The 16,560-nt window shown below is 46.1% G+C and overlaps 1 protein-coding gene across 1 annotated transcript; it reads left to right on the top strand.

Moving 5' to 3' along the window:
• The first annotated feature begins 643 nt into the window (after positions 1–643).
• Positions 644–2,695, top strand: LOC123150782 (putative UPF0481 protein At3g02645). The gene has a single exon (XM_044570611.1). The coding sequence runs from the start codon at positions 729–731 to the stop codon at positions 2,472–2,474; it is 1,746 nt and encodes a 581-aa protein (XP_044426546.1). The 5' UTR covers positions 644–728; the 3' UTR covers positions 2,475–2,695.
• The last annotated feature ends 13,865 nt before the right edge of the window (positions 2,696–16,560 follow it).

The raw sequence follows: 16,560 nt of genomic DNA on the forward strand, positions 1-16,560 counted from the left end.
TAGGAATTCAAAGAACATGACATCACAATCGTGGGTTTTCCCTATTCCTATGTTTTGCAACTTCTTGCAATGCAATCCAAATAGGCCCCAAGGAGGGAGGGAGTGTCACTTTATGACTTTTATTCCACCCAAGGAGGGAGGGAGTGTCACTTTATGACTTTTATTCCTGATTTTAAGTGGGGGGTGGGGGATGCTTTGTGATTTATGAATGCCACGTGTCATCCATTAGAATGGGTCTCACGTGAGACCTGGTCTCATAGAATTTTTTTTCATTGCTTTTTACCGACCCATGATTAACTTGTCCATCGCATGAATCACGATTGGGCAGGAAAGCAACCTGATTTCTGGCTGTCCCCTCACGAAAGAGACTGCAGCATGTGAAAAACGAAGGATGAGACATGGCTTCCATCGATCAAGCAAGAGATAAAACATGAATGGCCAAAAGAAGTGCGTATTCCAAATTTTCAAAGGAAAATAACCCCTTTTTTTTGTTGGACTAAGTTCGATCGCGACATCAACCAAACCATCGTTGTTGTTAATTCCCACGTTCTTATCGCCAGCTACCATCGATCGATCGCTCGCTATCCACTAGTACTATATATAATCACCATTGGTGAGCATAACAAGCAACAACCAGCTGCTCCAACAGTCGTACGCATAGTGGTCGTGGCTAGTGGCGGCACACACTGCACTGCACTGCACACCTAGCGATCGAGGGGTAGATATCAATGGCGTCCAGCTCCGATCAAGAGGGCAGCGGGAGCGGGCGGCGAGGGAGGCCGCTGGTGTTCGACGAGCTCAGGTGGGTGGTGCAGATCCGGGAGTCCCTGACGGAGGACGGCGACGACGAGGACGACAACGGCATCCCGGTCTCGGTGTTCAACGTGCCCAAGCAGCTGCTGGTGCACAAGCCGGAGGCGTACGTGCCGCAGTTCATCGCCCTCGGCCCCTACCACCACTGGCGCCCCGAGCTGTACGAGATGGAGCGGTACAAGCTCGCCGCCGCCCGCCGCGCGCAGCGCCGCCTTCGCCCCGCGGGGCTCAAGCTCGAAGCCCTCGTCGCGGAATTCGCCGACCGTCTCGAGCGCAAGATCCGCGCTTACTACCATCGCTACCTCGACTTCAGCGGCTTGACGCTCACCTGGATGATGGTCGTCGACGGCGCCTTCCTCCTCGAGTTCCTGCAGATCTACGCTGCCGCCGAAGACTGTGGCAAGCCGGCGCTGCGGAGGGTGTCGTCGAGGATGGCGCACCTGGTGGACTTCGCCGGGAGGAAGTCGGCGCACGGGCTCATACTGCGCGACATGCTCATGCTCGAGAACCAGATCCCGCTCTTCCTCCTCCGCAAGATCCTTGAGCCGCAGTGCGCGTCGGCCGACGAGGCCGGGGTGCTGCTCACGAGCATGGTCACCGGGCTCGTGAAGGAGCTCTGTCCGTTCAAGATGATGGACGGCGCCTTCCCGGCCGTCGACGTCGCCAAGTACGCGCACCTGCTCGAGCTGCTCTACTACCTTCTCGTGCCCAAGCCGCCGGCGGAGGACACTACGGCAGAGGCACAAGACCATGACGAGAACTACGACATCGAGGAACAGCCGACGGACGGCGACGGCGAAGAGAAGCCCTCTGGCGGCGGGTCCGAGTACGTGTCGCAGCTGTTCGCCGCGCTGTGGGGCTTGGCGTCGAAGCTCGGGAAAGGCCCGCTGCACTACGTGATGAGGCCGATCGCTTTCGCTGTCAAGGCGCCGTGGAAGATGCTCACCGTCGTGCCGGGCATGTCTGGCATGAAGTACCCCGTCGAATCATTCTTCATGTCCGGGGCCGACGGCCGCGGCGACCCGTCGTCTTCGTCCACGGCGGGCCACCTGAGCCGGCCACCGCTGATCGAGGAGATCATGGTGCCGTCGGTCTCCGAGCTCGTCAACGCCGGCGTGCAGATAGCAGCCACAACCGGCGACCTGTCCACCATCTGCTTCGACTGCAAGACGGCGACGCTGCACCTCCCGGTGGTGACACTCGACGGCAACACGGAGGTGATGATCCGAAACCTTGTCGCCTACGAGTCGTCGGCGGCGTCCGGCCCGCTGGTGCTCACCCGGTACACGGAGCTGATGAACGGCATCATCGACACCGACGCCGACGTGGCCCTTCTGCGGCAGCGTGGCGTGGTGCTGAACCGCTTGAAGAGCGACGGCGAGGTGACGAAGCTGTGGAACAGCATGAGCAGGTCGACGCGGCTGACGAAGGTGCCGGCGGTGGACAGGGCGGTGGAGGAGATGAACCGGTACTACGACGGGCGGTGGCGCGTGAAGACGAAGCGGTTCATGCGGAGGTACGTGTTCAGCTCGTGGCAGCTGCTCACCTTCCTCGCCGCCATCATGATGCTGCTGCTCACGACGCTCCAGGCCTTCTGCTCCGTCTACACATGCTCCCGGTGGTTCGGCGCCGTCACTGTCACGGCGGCGTCGGGGGAATGATAACCCGTTGAAAATTGAATTTTGGATGGGTGATCTGCATCTGCATGCGTGCCTTTCTGGATTCGGCTACGCGAGATAGATTGGCATGCATGTGTTTGGTTTGGCATTGGTATTTTCGGAGTGGATGTGCATTTTTTGTTTGATTTTTGGGTTCTAGTTGATGCAAGTGAGATTGTTTATAGCTTCATATGAATGCCATTGGTTTGTAAACATACTAACTATGATTATTTTCCATTAAAATTACCGAGAGAGGTATATACATGTAAGCATTTGAATATAAATTGTCAAGCATCTCAGAAGATTTGAAATCTCGGTTGGAATCTAGACCATGCAATTTCTTGGGGCTCCGTGCTCTAGTTGCCTCGGTTCATAGGATAGGATTATCATAGGAATAGGAATCTTGTAGGAAATGAGATGACATGTATCTCAAATCCTATGAGTAGAAATAGGAAACAAGATGTCATTTGGTTGACACCAAAGGAATTTTTTCATTGAGTATAGGCTCTTTTTTATTTTCCTATGAAATGTGGAGGATAGGAACCAATCCTATGTAGGAATAGGAATCCATTCCTATGAACCAAAGGGCTCTAAAGGAATCCTATCCTCTAGAATTTCTATGAAATTCCTCTAAACCAAAGGAGGCCTTAGGGTTTCAAACTTGTACTGTGGCGGTTATAAGATAGTGTTGGGGTTTTGACACCAAAGAAAAAACCCAAGCCGCCTCACCCTGCCCCCAAAATCTAGAGGGATGGTCGATGCTCGAGCCGTAGAGGCAACATGGTAACTGCTTCAGCCAGCAGTAGGATAGATGCCGGTGAGCGGAGTCGGAGAGCATTGTAGGTTGTGATGAGGTAATTGGGAACGAGGATGATTGGAAGTAAGGAAAAGGCTGGGTTAGGGAGAAACGGGGTTATGGTTGTCGAAAGGAAGGAAATATTGTGAGGCATTCGATATAGATTCATTGGCTAGGCGGGAAGGGGGAGGGGAGGTGTGGTTGCGAGATCACAACCACAATGGAATTTCTTTATGTATATGTAGATGTGATTTTTTAATGCAATGTAATGCAATGATGTACAAATCTTCTGCATATTCTCAAAAAATAAGACATAAAAGAAGTCAGGAAGAGAACTGGAGAAATGGGCCATGCTCCAGATCTCCCAGAAGGCGCCTTAGTTGGACAATCAACATTAACATGAGAACCAAGTATCCTTTATGTAGAAAAAAATCTTTACTGTCTAGCTAGGAATTCAACATGATTCGACATAAATGAAAAAAAAATTTTTATGCCCACATGAGATTCTTCCACGATCCACATTGCATAATTTAGAGACAACATGATGTTCACCATCATCACTACCATCACCACCATCCGTCATCCTTAAATCGCTCACTGTTAAACACTCTGTAAAGCAGGAAGGGCAAAATCGCAGACAAATAAACTGAGTGTCCAAGCTGTTCTCGGTTTTCGTACAAAAGAACACTGTTTTGAGTCATTTGTTGTTGTATTGTACTCCCTCCCTAGAGAATATAAGAGTATTTAGATCACTATTTTTATGATCTAAACGCTCTTATATTCCTTTACAGAGGAAGTAATTGCAAGGCTCATGAAATAGTGTCACCGCTGGGATGAACAAATAATGCATCTGATAAATGATAGGTGGTACCTCGATACGAGAACGTACATATCTGCTAGCTGATACCAAAGCTTGGGTAGTGCAAATACGAGGGGACATGCAATTTACCTACCAAAACGTCTAATATTTTGAGACGGGGGTAATACCATTCAACATAATTTTTTAGACAGTATTACCATTTAGCATAATTTTAAGATCAGATTTGATCTGCACTTTAAGAAACAACAAAAGTGCCAAGAGCAGGAAAAAATATGTCGTAGGATTCCAAGAAAAAGATGGTCCGTACTATGAGAAAAATACAAAATTGAACCCAAAAAGAATGTCAAATAAAACGGGAAAGAAGAAGAGTGATCTGGTTCAATAATTCGACCAATCCACTCCAGATCGATGCTGGAGAATCATTGCCACTCGATCGACCGACTGATTTTCTAATCCATCAGCAAATAGCTGCCCGCTGCCCGGACATAATAATAGTACAGCAAGTGTGTCCCACGGACCATAATTAAGGCCACATGCGTGCTGGCAAAACTTAGGCCTCCTTTGGTTCATATGATAGAAATGTTATAAGAATAGAAAAATCATAGGAAGTGAGATCAATTCCTATAGTGAAAGAGATATCATTTGATGCATAGGATAGAAATTTTTTCATTGAGTGTTAGCTAATGTTTTTTCCCTTCAAAATGTGAAGGATTGGTTCCTAGGAATAAGAATCCATTCCTACAAACCAAAGAGCCTCAAAAAAAAAATTTTCTATGCAAATCCTATCCTATAGAAATCCTATGAGATTCATACAAACCAAAGGAGGCCTTAATGTATTATTCTCGTTTGAAGTTACTTGGTGATAGATCATGGCGTCCACCGTGAGACACTGATTTGCATAGAAGAGTAGGGGCAGTTTACCAGACCTGCTGACACACTTGACTGTCGCCATGAAGACGGCCGAGCATAAGACTGCTGTTTTTTATCAGGAAAAAAAGTGGAGCAGATACATTGAAAATACATCGCCACAGGGTTAGCCATGCGCGTTGGCTAAGCAGGCTGGACTAGACGCAACTTGTCGGTCTGGCTCTTTGCCCGAGTTCAATTATTTCCCGGTTATTCTGTGATATTGTAATACTGGTTCTTCCGATTTGAACTTTTATATTTGTGCTCACAAGAAGAAGAAGAAAAGGTTATTCGCAAAAAGAAAAAGGGTTGCAAGTGGCCAAGTGGGCGTGGCGCATAGTAGGCTGGCATGTTTTTTTTTTTGCATGGTAATACGTGTCTCATTCATATCATAAAGATCAAAGTACAAGCCACGTAAGGACCGACATGACAAAACTGAAAAGATAGCAGAACATCTCTGAGCTTGATACCAACGTCCGTCACCTGCCTCCGGCACCACCACAACAGCCACCAAAGAAAAAAATGGCGGATCACCTCCTCACCCGAGCTTGACGCGGCTCCATCGCTAATATGCAGCTTTGCGGACCTCCAAGGTGGCTCAACCAAAAGTGAAGCCCTTGCCGTTGAAAGAATCAGACCGGGGCAACACCCTGGACACGCCATCGAACTACAGATCTGGCACCCCATCACGATCAAGACGCCGAAGGAGCAAATCATATCTGTCATCCACGAATCACGAACCCAACACACGTTCTGGTAGGAGCTAGGGCCCTACCGGATCTAGGGCGTAGGTTGTAGGGGAAGGAGGGGGAAAGGCGAGGGCTAGTGCACGACGGCTGGCGGCATGGCGCCGTCCTTGCGACGGGAGCAGCGGCGGCGAAAGCAAGAGGCGGCTAGGGTTTAGGTCTCCTAGCTCCCTAAGGGAAGCCGAGCAAATATTGATTGCTTCTTGCTTGATTAGATTGATACATCTCCCCTCCTTATATAGAGGGGTTTACTTGACTCCTAAACAAACGATCCTAATACAATAAAATAATTGGGCTAAGCCCCTAATTAAGATACTTGGGCCATAACCCACTGGGCTAAGCCCCTATGCTGGTCATAACACTTCTCCCCGCCTGCACAAACAGCTCGTCCTCGAGCTGTAAGGTGGGGAAGCACTTGCTGAACTCCTCGAGGTGATCAACCAGCGTCAAACACCTTCGCGACAGCTGGGGCGGCAAGGTCGGCGGCGACGGCGTCCTCCGGAATGTAGTCTGCAACCTCCAGGTAGAAGAGTCACGGGCAGGCGTGGCCGGGCATGTAGGGCTCATCGCAATTGAAGCACAACCCTTGGCGGCGACGCTTGAGTAGCTCGGCCAAGGTGAGCCGGCGGAACGGGCGCGCCGCGGTCGCGGCGAGGGGTGCCCCGGAAGCCTGAGCAGGCCGAACCTAAGCGGGATCTGGCCAGGTTAGCGACCCAGTGTCTCGGGACGGTGACTCCTGCTGGACGGCCACAGCGTGGCGCTCGAACGCGCGGGCGTAGTACATGGCCGTCTGGATATCCTGGGGTCCCCGAAGCTCCACGTCCACGCAGATGTGATCCGGAAGTCCACCGACAAAGAGGTTGGCCCGCTGCTACGCCGTCACGCCCGACGCGTGGCATGCCAGGGCCTGGAAACGGTCGGCGAAGTCCTGAACCGTGGAGGTGAAGGGAAGGCGGCCTAGCTCCGCCAGGCGGCTCCCGTGGATCGGGGGCCCAAAATGAAGGAGGCAGAGCTCGCGGAAGCGCTCCCAAGGGGGCATGCTGCCCTTGTCCTGCTCGAGGGCGTAGTACCAAGTCTGTGCCGCGCCGCGGAGGTGGTAAGAGGCGAGCCAGGTGCGCTCCGAGGCGAGGGTGCGCTGCCCGCAAAAGAACTGGTCGCACTGGTTGAGCCAGTTGAGGTGGTCCTCCGTGCCGTCATAGGTGGCGAAGTCGATCTTGGCGAACCGCGGCGGTGTCTGGGTCGGAGCGTCGTGTCGATCTGGCTCGAAGGTGTGGAGCAGCGCGGCGGGTGGCGCCTGGTCGGAGTACTCCAGGTAAGGACCCGCGGAGCTGGATGGCCCACCGAATTGCGGAAACGGGGTCGGCTGCTCCGGAGCCGTGGTGTAGACTGGCGATGGCGAAGACCCAGCCGCCCAAGCTGGTAGTGGCGATGGGGAGGCGGGAAACCTGACCTGATGTATCGGAAGGCCGGCCGGCGAGGACGCCCCTGAGCTGGGCAGAGGTGGCGCCAGTGGTTGTAGCGTTGGCAATGGAGGGTGGGCGGGTGCGTCGGTTACCGCGGGGGAAGGTGGCTGCAGATGCCAGAGGGGAGCCGCAGCTGGCGGTGGCGGCAGATGCCACAAAGGAGCCGCGGCCGGAGTGGTCTCGTCGGGGAAGCCCGCTGTAGGCAGGCGCGCCCTGGGACGACCATGGCAGCATGGGGTGGCCGTAGGCGGCGATCGGCGCAGCCGGCGGAGGTGCGTACGGCCCGGCCATGTACGATTGGTACTGGTTCAGAAGGCGTCCTTGGACGGCCATCACGAGATCCCGCAAGGTATTGGTGACCTGTTCCGACGTGAAGACAACGGTCGTTGGCGGCGCGAAAGTGATGGGGGCCGGGGGCGGTGAGGAGCCCGCGGTAGTGACTGGGCCCGACAGCGTGGAGGCCCCGGCGGTGGTCATCGGGGCGGACGTCATCGGCGCGGAGGTGGAGACGGGCGGCGGCGGCGATGGTGTTGACGAAGACATGATCGGACCCAAGTCTCTGGATACCAAATTGGTAGGAGTTAGGGCCCTACTGGATTTAGGGCGTAGGTTGTAGGGGAAGGTGGGGGAAAGGCGAGGCATGGTGCGCGGCGGCTGGCGGCGTGGCGCCGTCCTTGCGACGGGAGCAGCGGTGGCGAAAGCAGGAGGCGGCTAGGGTTTAGGTCTCCCGGTTCCCTAAGGGAAGCCGAGCAAATATTGATTGCTTCTTGCTTGATTAGATTGATACATCTCCTCTCCTTATATAGAGAGTTTACTTGACTTCTAAGCAAACGATCCTAATACGATAAGTTAATTGGGCTAAGCCCCTAATTAAGATACTTAGGCCATAAACCACTGGGCTAAGCCCCTATGCCGGTCATAACACGTTCCCTCTTCCAGATGTCGTCGATTCAGACCACAATTTGTATTCGTTCCTGGACTACCTCTCAAGCTCCGCGCTGACGCTAGAGCAAACGCCGCCGCAACGGCGGAGCCCGAGGACACAGGTCCACCATAAGGATGCCGCCTCCACCACGCCATCCTTGCTTGAACAGGCTGGTTTTTAGATTCATCCCCAACCATAGAATCGATGGCCTCGTCAGGAAAGGATCCGAAGAATCTTTATTTAACGCCTTCATCGTCGCCGTCGAAATCAAGACGATGTACAACCTAAAAACATAGACTATGAAAGAGTAAAACGATCCACGTGTGTGGATCCGGCGACCCCTCTTAACACCGACAACCGAGGTCGCCGGCGGAGGGGAGCCGCCAGAGGACGGCGCTGGAAGATTGGCCTCCTAGCAGCGACTAGGGTTCCAGTCGTTAAGACGAATGGAAATCGATCTGTATCGTAGGCTGGCATGTGCAGTGAGTTTCATGCACCGGAAGTTTCACATACTGACAACACGTGAGCTTTATAATCAGACACCGTGACTAATCGTAAATGGATTTGGATGTATTTTTGTTTCTCCATACAGTCGAGTGTTAAGTAACACTCCCTCCGTTCCTAAACATAAGTCTTTTTAAAGATTTTAATATAAAGACATCCATATTGAAATATCTGAAAAGGCCTATATTTAGAAACGGAGGGAGTAAAAGCATTGTATAGAATAGAACATATTCCATGTATCTTGTATCCTGTGTGGTACATGAGATGATGAGTCAACCCACTCTTTTACCCTTAGTGAGGCAAATCCCTCAAAGCTTTTCCTCTCTTTCCATCGTTGAGAATGCTTCACAAACTAGTATCTACTCCATCTACTGTCTATCCCTCACGCATCGTGCGAAGCAACCTATGGTTGGATGGTTAGGAGGACAGTAGCATTCCCAGCCCAATAAGGTTCAAGTCCTAGACTTAACATTGGTGCTCGCATTATTTCTGAATTTATTTAAAATTTTGGGCGATGTTATTCAGTGGAAGGAGACGTTCCCGTCAACTGCGATGCGTCTATTGTGACTTCGTAAATTCTCAAGATGCTATGCTGGCTCAGTCTCTCGGAGGTGAGTGTATACTTGTGTATGTGAGCGACTTCGATTGAACTGTGCTAAAAAAATAAAAATAAAATGTCCATCCCTCACACTAATGTTTATTTATCTCAATAGGCTAATTATTAGACTAACAAAATGGAGAGCAACATAACATTATTTTTATTTACTCTACATATTAGTATTGTTCTAAGTCAAACTTTACAAATTTCGACCAAGCTTATAGAAACGAGTATAGATATTTACAATAACAAATATATGTGGTGAGAAAGTATATTCACAACACTGAATCCAATAGTATTGGTATTGGTATTGTATTGTATATGTTAATGATTTTTTTCTATAAATTGATGAAAGTTTGACTTGAAATGAAGCTAAGATATAGAGTAAAAAAAACACACGGAGTACATCTATAAATTGTCCATTCAACCATGTTAATCAGCACAATAAAGTAATTATTCATCGCATATCAAAGGATCCACAACAAGATTTATATAGATGATCAAAACAATGTAGGAAGCTTATCTGACTAAAAAAACTGAAACACGTAGAAAGATCCTCTACATAGCCACTACTATGAACCAATAAACATGTTCGGTTTTTCCAAATTTATTTTACCTTATGTGGCGAGTTTATTTACTTTGTTCCTTTTACTACATTTTATTACTTTTATTAATTTCTGTTTCTTCTCTTATATTTCATTTCATTTTATTATTATCCTTAATTTTACTATTTATCTTTTTTTATATTCCTTATTATTTTACCTTTTATACTTTATATTTTTTGAAAGAAAATGTAAAAATAAAGGAATATTTTTTCAATGCACGAACCCTTTCTAAAACCACATGAACATGTTTAATAAGATATAAATTACGAGAATAAGTTTTTTTATCATCTTGTCATTCAGTGAACAGTTTTCAAATGCGCAAGCACTTATAAAGACTACATGAAGATTTTTAAAATGTGTGAACACTTTTGAGACAACATGAACATTTTTGATAAGAAAAATTGAATGCCTGAACACTTTTTAAGACTGCATGAACATTTTCTAAAATATGTGGACATCTGTTCGAAAATTACAAGTAAAAATTCTTCAAATACGTGAACATTTTTCTTGTTACATGAACATTTTTCAAAAATACGTGAACACTTTTTTAACTACACATTTGTTTTCAAACATGAAAACTGCTTTAATAAAAAAAGCAATTAAATTTAAATAGATTTTTTATATGCTTTGAATAATTCTAAAAATTTATAAACACATTTAAAATGTCATGAATTTTTTAAAAACATATTAAACATTTTTAGTGGGCTAATAATTTGTTAAATTAGATGAATAATTTTATAAGATGTAACAAAATTTTATTAATTTCATGAAGACATTTTAAAATACGCAAGCACATTTAAAATATAGGAGATTTTCAACATTATATTAACATTTCTTAACAATACAAACACTTTCATAATTTGATAACAAAAATATAATTTCACTTTTGGCTTATATACACAAAATTAAAATAATTATTTTAATATATATATTTTAGGGGAATTGTTTTAGCATATATGTAAAATTGTGTTTTTCATGGACCCATTCGAGTCTAGTTTTTAACGTAAACAAGTTTGTTATCATCAAAATTAATGGCGCGATAAATGGGCATGCCCAAGGATGAGCGGCACGGTGTGTAGGACCGTGTTCTTCGATATGATGCTCGTTGCATCATAGATCCTGGAAAGCATAGGGCGCCCTTTATGTTTTTTTCTTCAAATTCAAAATAATAGTCATGAATTTTATTAAATGCTCAGGAGTTTTAAAACTGTTCTCTTTTTAAAAACTATATATGATAGTTTTTCAAATGTGCTCATATTAGAAAAGTGTTCTCTTATTTTGAAAAATGTTCACAAATTAAAAAATCAACAAATCTACAGACATGTACATGATTTTTAAAAAAATCGCGCGTACTAAGAACATACCTGAATTTTAAAAATTACGAAATTTAGAAACTAAATATGAGTTTCTACAAATTTTTCAAAAAAAATCTTTCATTACTATAATTTTTAACACATTAAAAAAGTTCCTGATTTTGAAAAAATGGTCATGTTTGTGGAAAATTGTCATGAATTTCGATAATGTGCATCAAAGTTAAGAAGAAATGTGAAAATTCAAAAGGTTAAACGAAAATAACATAAAAGGGAAAAAGGAAATAAAAGAAAAAGATTGAAAAGTGAAAAGAGAAGAAACCAGAAGAAGGAAAACATACAAAAGAAAAATACCAGAAACCAAAATCTGTCCTTTTTTTTGGCAAAGAAACCATAATTTGTAGAAAAAAGAAGAAAAAATCAATGGAAGAAGGAAGAAAAGAGAAAATATCGGTCAGACAAGGATTGCAACTTGGGTCAGGCCACTGCGCCTGTGTGCGCGCGCGCGCGCGAAATTTTGATGAATGATGTCATATAATAGTTACCTGTAGCATCACCTACCCACAGTCAGAAGTGAGCTACGTAGTACACACCTCCTCCCCTCTCTCCTTGGCTTCTATGTCAACAAGTGCTGCTCGGATGGGTACCCGGGGCAGGCGGCTGACCCTTGCGCCACCGCCGGCCTCTGCCGGGCCGGCGACGTCGCCGGCGTCGAGAAGCTTGTCTGGCTCAAGATTCTCATGCCTGAGATCGGATGTTGGCTCCTCCGACGAGGAGGATGCTGTCACGACCAGTACAGCGGGCACCAACGAGACCAAGGGCTATGACCTTGGGGCCCCAGCAAACGGCAAAACAGGCGGGCAGGAGGAGAAGAAGACGCTGACGAGTGGGCCAGGCAGCGAGTGAGAGCGTGTGTGTGAGCTGGCCTGCGTCCCGGACAAGTATATTATGAGGCGTGCGTTAGCAAGTGAAGGCATCGAGAATTATTGTAACCGAATATTCTATCGAGAAGCTGATCTTCTCTGGCCTCCTCCTTCTCCTCCCTGCTACCTACTCCTCCTTCCCCAGATCTAGATCGAACCCATTACAGTTGGTATCAGAGGTCAGCCGACCTGGAGACGGCGTACCCCCGACCGTGCTACACCACCAAGCAGGCGCTCAAGACGGCGGCGATGGAGGAGCAACTCACGGCGTTGATCAAGTCGGTCAAGGAGGGTCGCGCCGCCAACGACGCCAAGCTGGAGGCGATCCAGCAGTCGCTGGAGCTCTGGCGACCGGCGGTCCAGAACCTGCAAGGTCAGATCGACGAGCTCCGAACTCAAGTGGGTTGGATCGCGCTGCATCCCGTTCTCGTGGATCCGGCGGCCACCGAGGAAGAGACCGCGCGGGCGTCACCGCCTGCCGCGTCGGAGCACTCAGGGCCAAGTGGCCACGGCGAGATCGATGACTCCGGGGGCTTGGTTCACGGGGTGGTCACCACCCTGGTACCGCCTCCGGTCAAGGGTGCGTTACCTTCTTCCTTCTCGGCTAATCCAGTACAAGGGGATCTGGAGTTGGTTCGTGGGTCGACGAGTGAGGGGCCGCAACATCACGCCCAGCACGCGTCGCTCGCGCATTGGGCTTTGACCAAGCTTGATTTTCCACAATTCGATGGGGATAACCCTCAATTCTGGAAAACTAAGTGTGAGAAGTATTTTGATGTCTATGGAGTCAGTAAGGATGTGACTGTGTGCAGAGGACTTTGTGTGGCTGTGTGCATCTTAGTTATGCAGAGGCTGGGTGTAATGCTTAAACCTTTTAAGTAATAAAGCGCCCCTTTTCGAAAAATATTCAAGAACCCTGATTTTTTCTGAGTAACCATTCAATAACCCTGATAACACTGCATAGTTGAGGAAACTCGCATGCTTGGTTTTCTAGGCCTGGCCGTAAGCGGTTTTCAATCATTTCATTATCTGTTTTGTAGAAACATCTTTTTATTTTAAAAAACAGGTCAATCAATTCTAGAAAATTGACACAAGTATATTGTGGAAAATTCTAAAGATTTTCACGTAGACAATAAAAATGTCGTATATATAAAGTACAATGTTCATTGCCTATTTAAAAATCATGCATGCTAAAAGATAATCATGTATTTTAAAAATACGCATTTGTAAGAAAATATGTAGAAAAACCATCAAGGGTCCTAAAAGTATTTGTTGTGTGCAAGTTGAGGCTTATAATGGTAAAAATTGTGCATTTGAGTTCTAAAAGTGAATAAACGGTTCAATGCAGTTTCTATTTAGATGATCCACGCACTCTATTTTGCAAACGAAGAAGAACCTAAAATTACATTTTTTTAATTTCGTTGGCCTCATCTTCCCATCAATCTTCAAATTAAAAACAATGACTTATGCCTGCAGGGGTTGACGTCATTGTTCAGCTAGAAGTTCTACGACGGGCCACTCGGCCACCACGCGTGTGAATCATGGGCAAGATGTATAACCAGCTCATCACAAAAAACAGTATGACCACCGACGCCGGCAGATCGACCTCGTGTTGAGGGCCGGTCCTAAGGTTTTGGAGGCCCGGGGCGAACGTACAACTCGGGGTCCTTAATATACACATCATAGTAATAGCAAATGATATACGTATATATATAGTGTTATCAATAATATTTAAATGCATCCAAAATCAATACGTGTATCAAATAATTTATACGTCAAAATTACCTTAAAATTTTCTTATAACACTCCTCGATGCAAAGTCACTTATGCTGGGGTAGATGTCAATCTCATCCAATAATTTCTTCTCGATGTAAATCTCATAATCTTCAATTCGGAAATAAGATCATATACGTCAACATCAGATGAACCATCAAGAGAGAAAGTTTCTGCAGGTTTTGTGCAACACTCTTCAAGTTCATTATCACTTAGTGACTTCAGGGTGCCCGAGCTCAGTAAAAATCCAAATATATCTTTAAACACCATGAGTTCTTCAAATCTATCCTTCGCCATATCAATCAAAACATTAAAATATTTAACTCGGAAAGCCTTCTCAACTTCTATAATTTCTTGAAATTTTTTTGATGCATCGATTTATCCACTTCCTTTTTTTCCTTTTCCTTTGGTGGCTACCCGATGGATATGTCCTATTTGCTGGACGACATGATAACAACACAATGTTGAAAACAAAACAGTTTGTTGCATCAATCGTTGAACGGTGCCAGCTATGCAACCAAGGAAATTATTGTATCAATATTATATGAATATACCTCAATTCCTGATCCTGATGGTCAAACTTCGGTGCGTCTTGTCTGCCTATACAGCGCGGTAGCAGCGCAGCGCGAGTCTGCAGAGGATTGAGAGAAGAGCAATTGAGCAAAGGTCAAATTGTTGTTGACGATGGTGCCCCAGAATTGAAATAGGCGGCTGACATAATCGGATTAGTAAGGCAATTACCAAGGGACGACGGCGAGGCTGGAATACATGTACGGAGTAGGGCGTCGGCGGCATAGGGCGGCGTCTGCGTGATGGAACAGAATAGGAAGTGAACCGTCAGATTCAGATTGAGCGCTGATCGCTCCTTTTCTTTTACTTTTTACGTGATCGCTCTCCTTTTTTTATGCGAAGGAAATCGGAATAGCTCGCTGCCTGGTGCTTTTCCGAGAAAACGAATCGCTCACTGGGATCAGGCGATCGACCTGTGCTACTCCCTGCGCGCGTCTGCCTGCAGTATGGGCCATAGGCCTAACCTACCTACATACCTGGGCGGGGGGCCCTGAAATTTGGGGGCTCGGGGCGGCCGCCCCCCTGCCCCCCCTCAGGGCCGGCCCTGCTCGTGTTCGATGTCGACCAAGCATGTGTGTTGTATTACTGCCGGAGCTGATGGCGCCACGACATTGCTGGTGCGCGAGACGGCCTTGAGTCTCGTGTGCATCACGAATGATGTAAAAAAATCATGGATGTTAGGGAAATGCTTATATATATGAAATAAAATATTCATCACATTTTGAAAAAAGTAATTGCATTTTTTAAAAATTACACATAATATATATAAATACTCATGTATTAAAAAGTTTTCTGTAATTTTTAGATAAATGAAAGAAAGAAATGTGAAAAAGAATCAATTATTTGGATCAAAAGAGGACAGAAAAATCGAAACAAAAAACAAAAAATGAATCAAATATAAAGGAAAAGCCTCTGAAATCAAGAAAAAAGCTAGAAGAAACAAACGAAAAACAAAAGAAACCAGTGAAAATTTGATAAAGAAATAAAAAAGACAAAACGGATTGCAAACCGGCGAATGGTGCATGCCCATTATGTGCATGGGCGATTGGCGAACTATTCCATGGACTAGGCACGGACTACGGTCAGGAAAAAAGGGTGTCGAGTAGGTTTTGTGCATCAGAAATGTTTTTTAACTCAAATTTGGTTATACTAGAAAACTAGTAGAATACCCGTGCGTCGCCACGGGCCAACAACTAAATTTGTAAACAATCCTCATTTTTCGGGCCACAACTAAATTTGTAAACAATGCTCATTTTCCTCACATAATGTTCAACCACAATACAAATGCAAAGCATCTTCTCTATTCTTACAAACACCGCACAACACAAATGCAAGCATCTTCTCTCTATTCTTACAAACACCACACACCCTCTAGATGCTCTTTCCTGTTGAACTTGTCGTCTGTCCACCTTCTCTCATCATTCATCCTCGCAACCTATTGCCCCTAACTCTGCATATAGCTTCCATGTCATTTTGTTGTTGTCTCAAACAATATGAGAACAACCCTTCCCGGTCTATTCCTAGCTGAATGCCCGTGTGTTGCCATGGAAGAACAAACTTATCTATGGAAGCTAAATCTAGCTGAATGCCCGTGCGTTGCCATGGACGAACAAACTTATCTATGGAAACATATATCAAAATATCATTATATTTAGTGGGTACATCACATATTTATAGTCATGTTGCAACAAATAGTTCTTGTCTATCTCTTGCTTTCCTCTAAATATGTTTCTCCTAGCATGCATTTGAATTTCCGCCTTGGCCAGAATATCTATTTCATGTACTCCTTCAACCCAACAATTGTCTTAATCTCCGCCAATCCACAAGATTCCCTTTCCATCGTTGTGTTGCACATGTCATCTTTAAAAACAAGGCAATCGAATGGCATCATCAACATTAGTCATCTGCATTGGGCACTCGAGAAGAAGGTACAATCGGCTTCTCTGACCAGATTCTGTCTGTGTTACTCTTCGATATTGGCGAGTTCCGTATCAAGAGAATTCTAGGCTTTCTCCTTTTCAACACAAGCACAAAAATTGAGATGCAAAACTTGAAGACATACATAATCTGTGATTTCGTACAAATAATTATAGTGAATATATACTACTACTACCACCACTACCAACTACAACTTGTGACTGATCACATAA

Source organism: Triticum aestivum, chromosome 7A (assembly GCF_018294505.1).
Source record: "Triticum aestivum cultivar Chinese Spring chromosome 7A, IWGSC CS RefSeq v2.1, whole genome shotgun sequence".
Taxonomy (NCBI): domain Eukaryota; kingdom Viridiplantae; phylum Streptophyta; class Magnoliopsida; order Poales; family Poaceae; genus Triticum; species Triticum aestivum.

What these genes read in the sequence shown, in the direction of transcription:
- LOC123150782 (XM_044570611.1), top strand. Translation starts at nt 729, where the DNA reads ATGGCGTCCAGCTCCGATCAAGAGGGCAGCGGGAGCGGGCGGCGAGGG.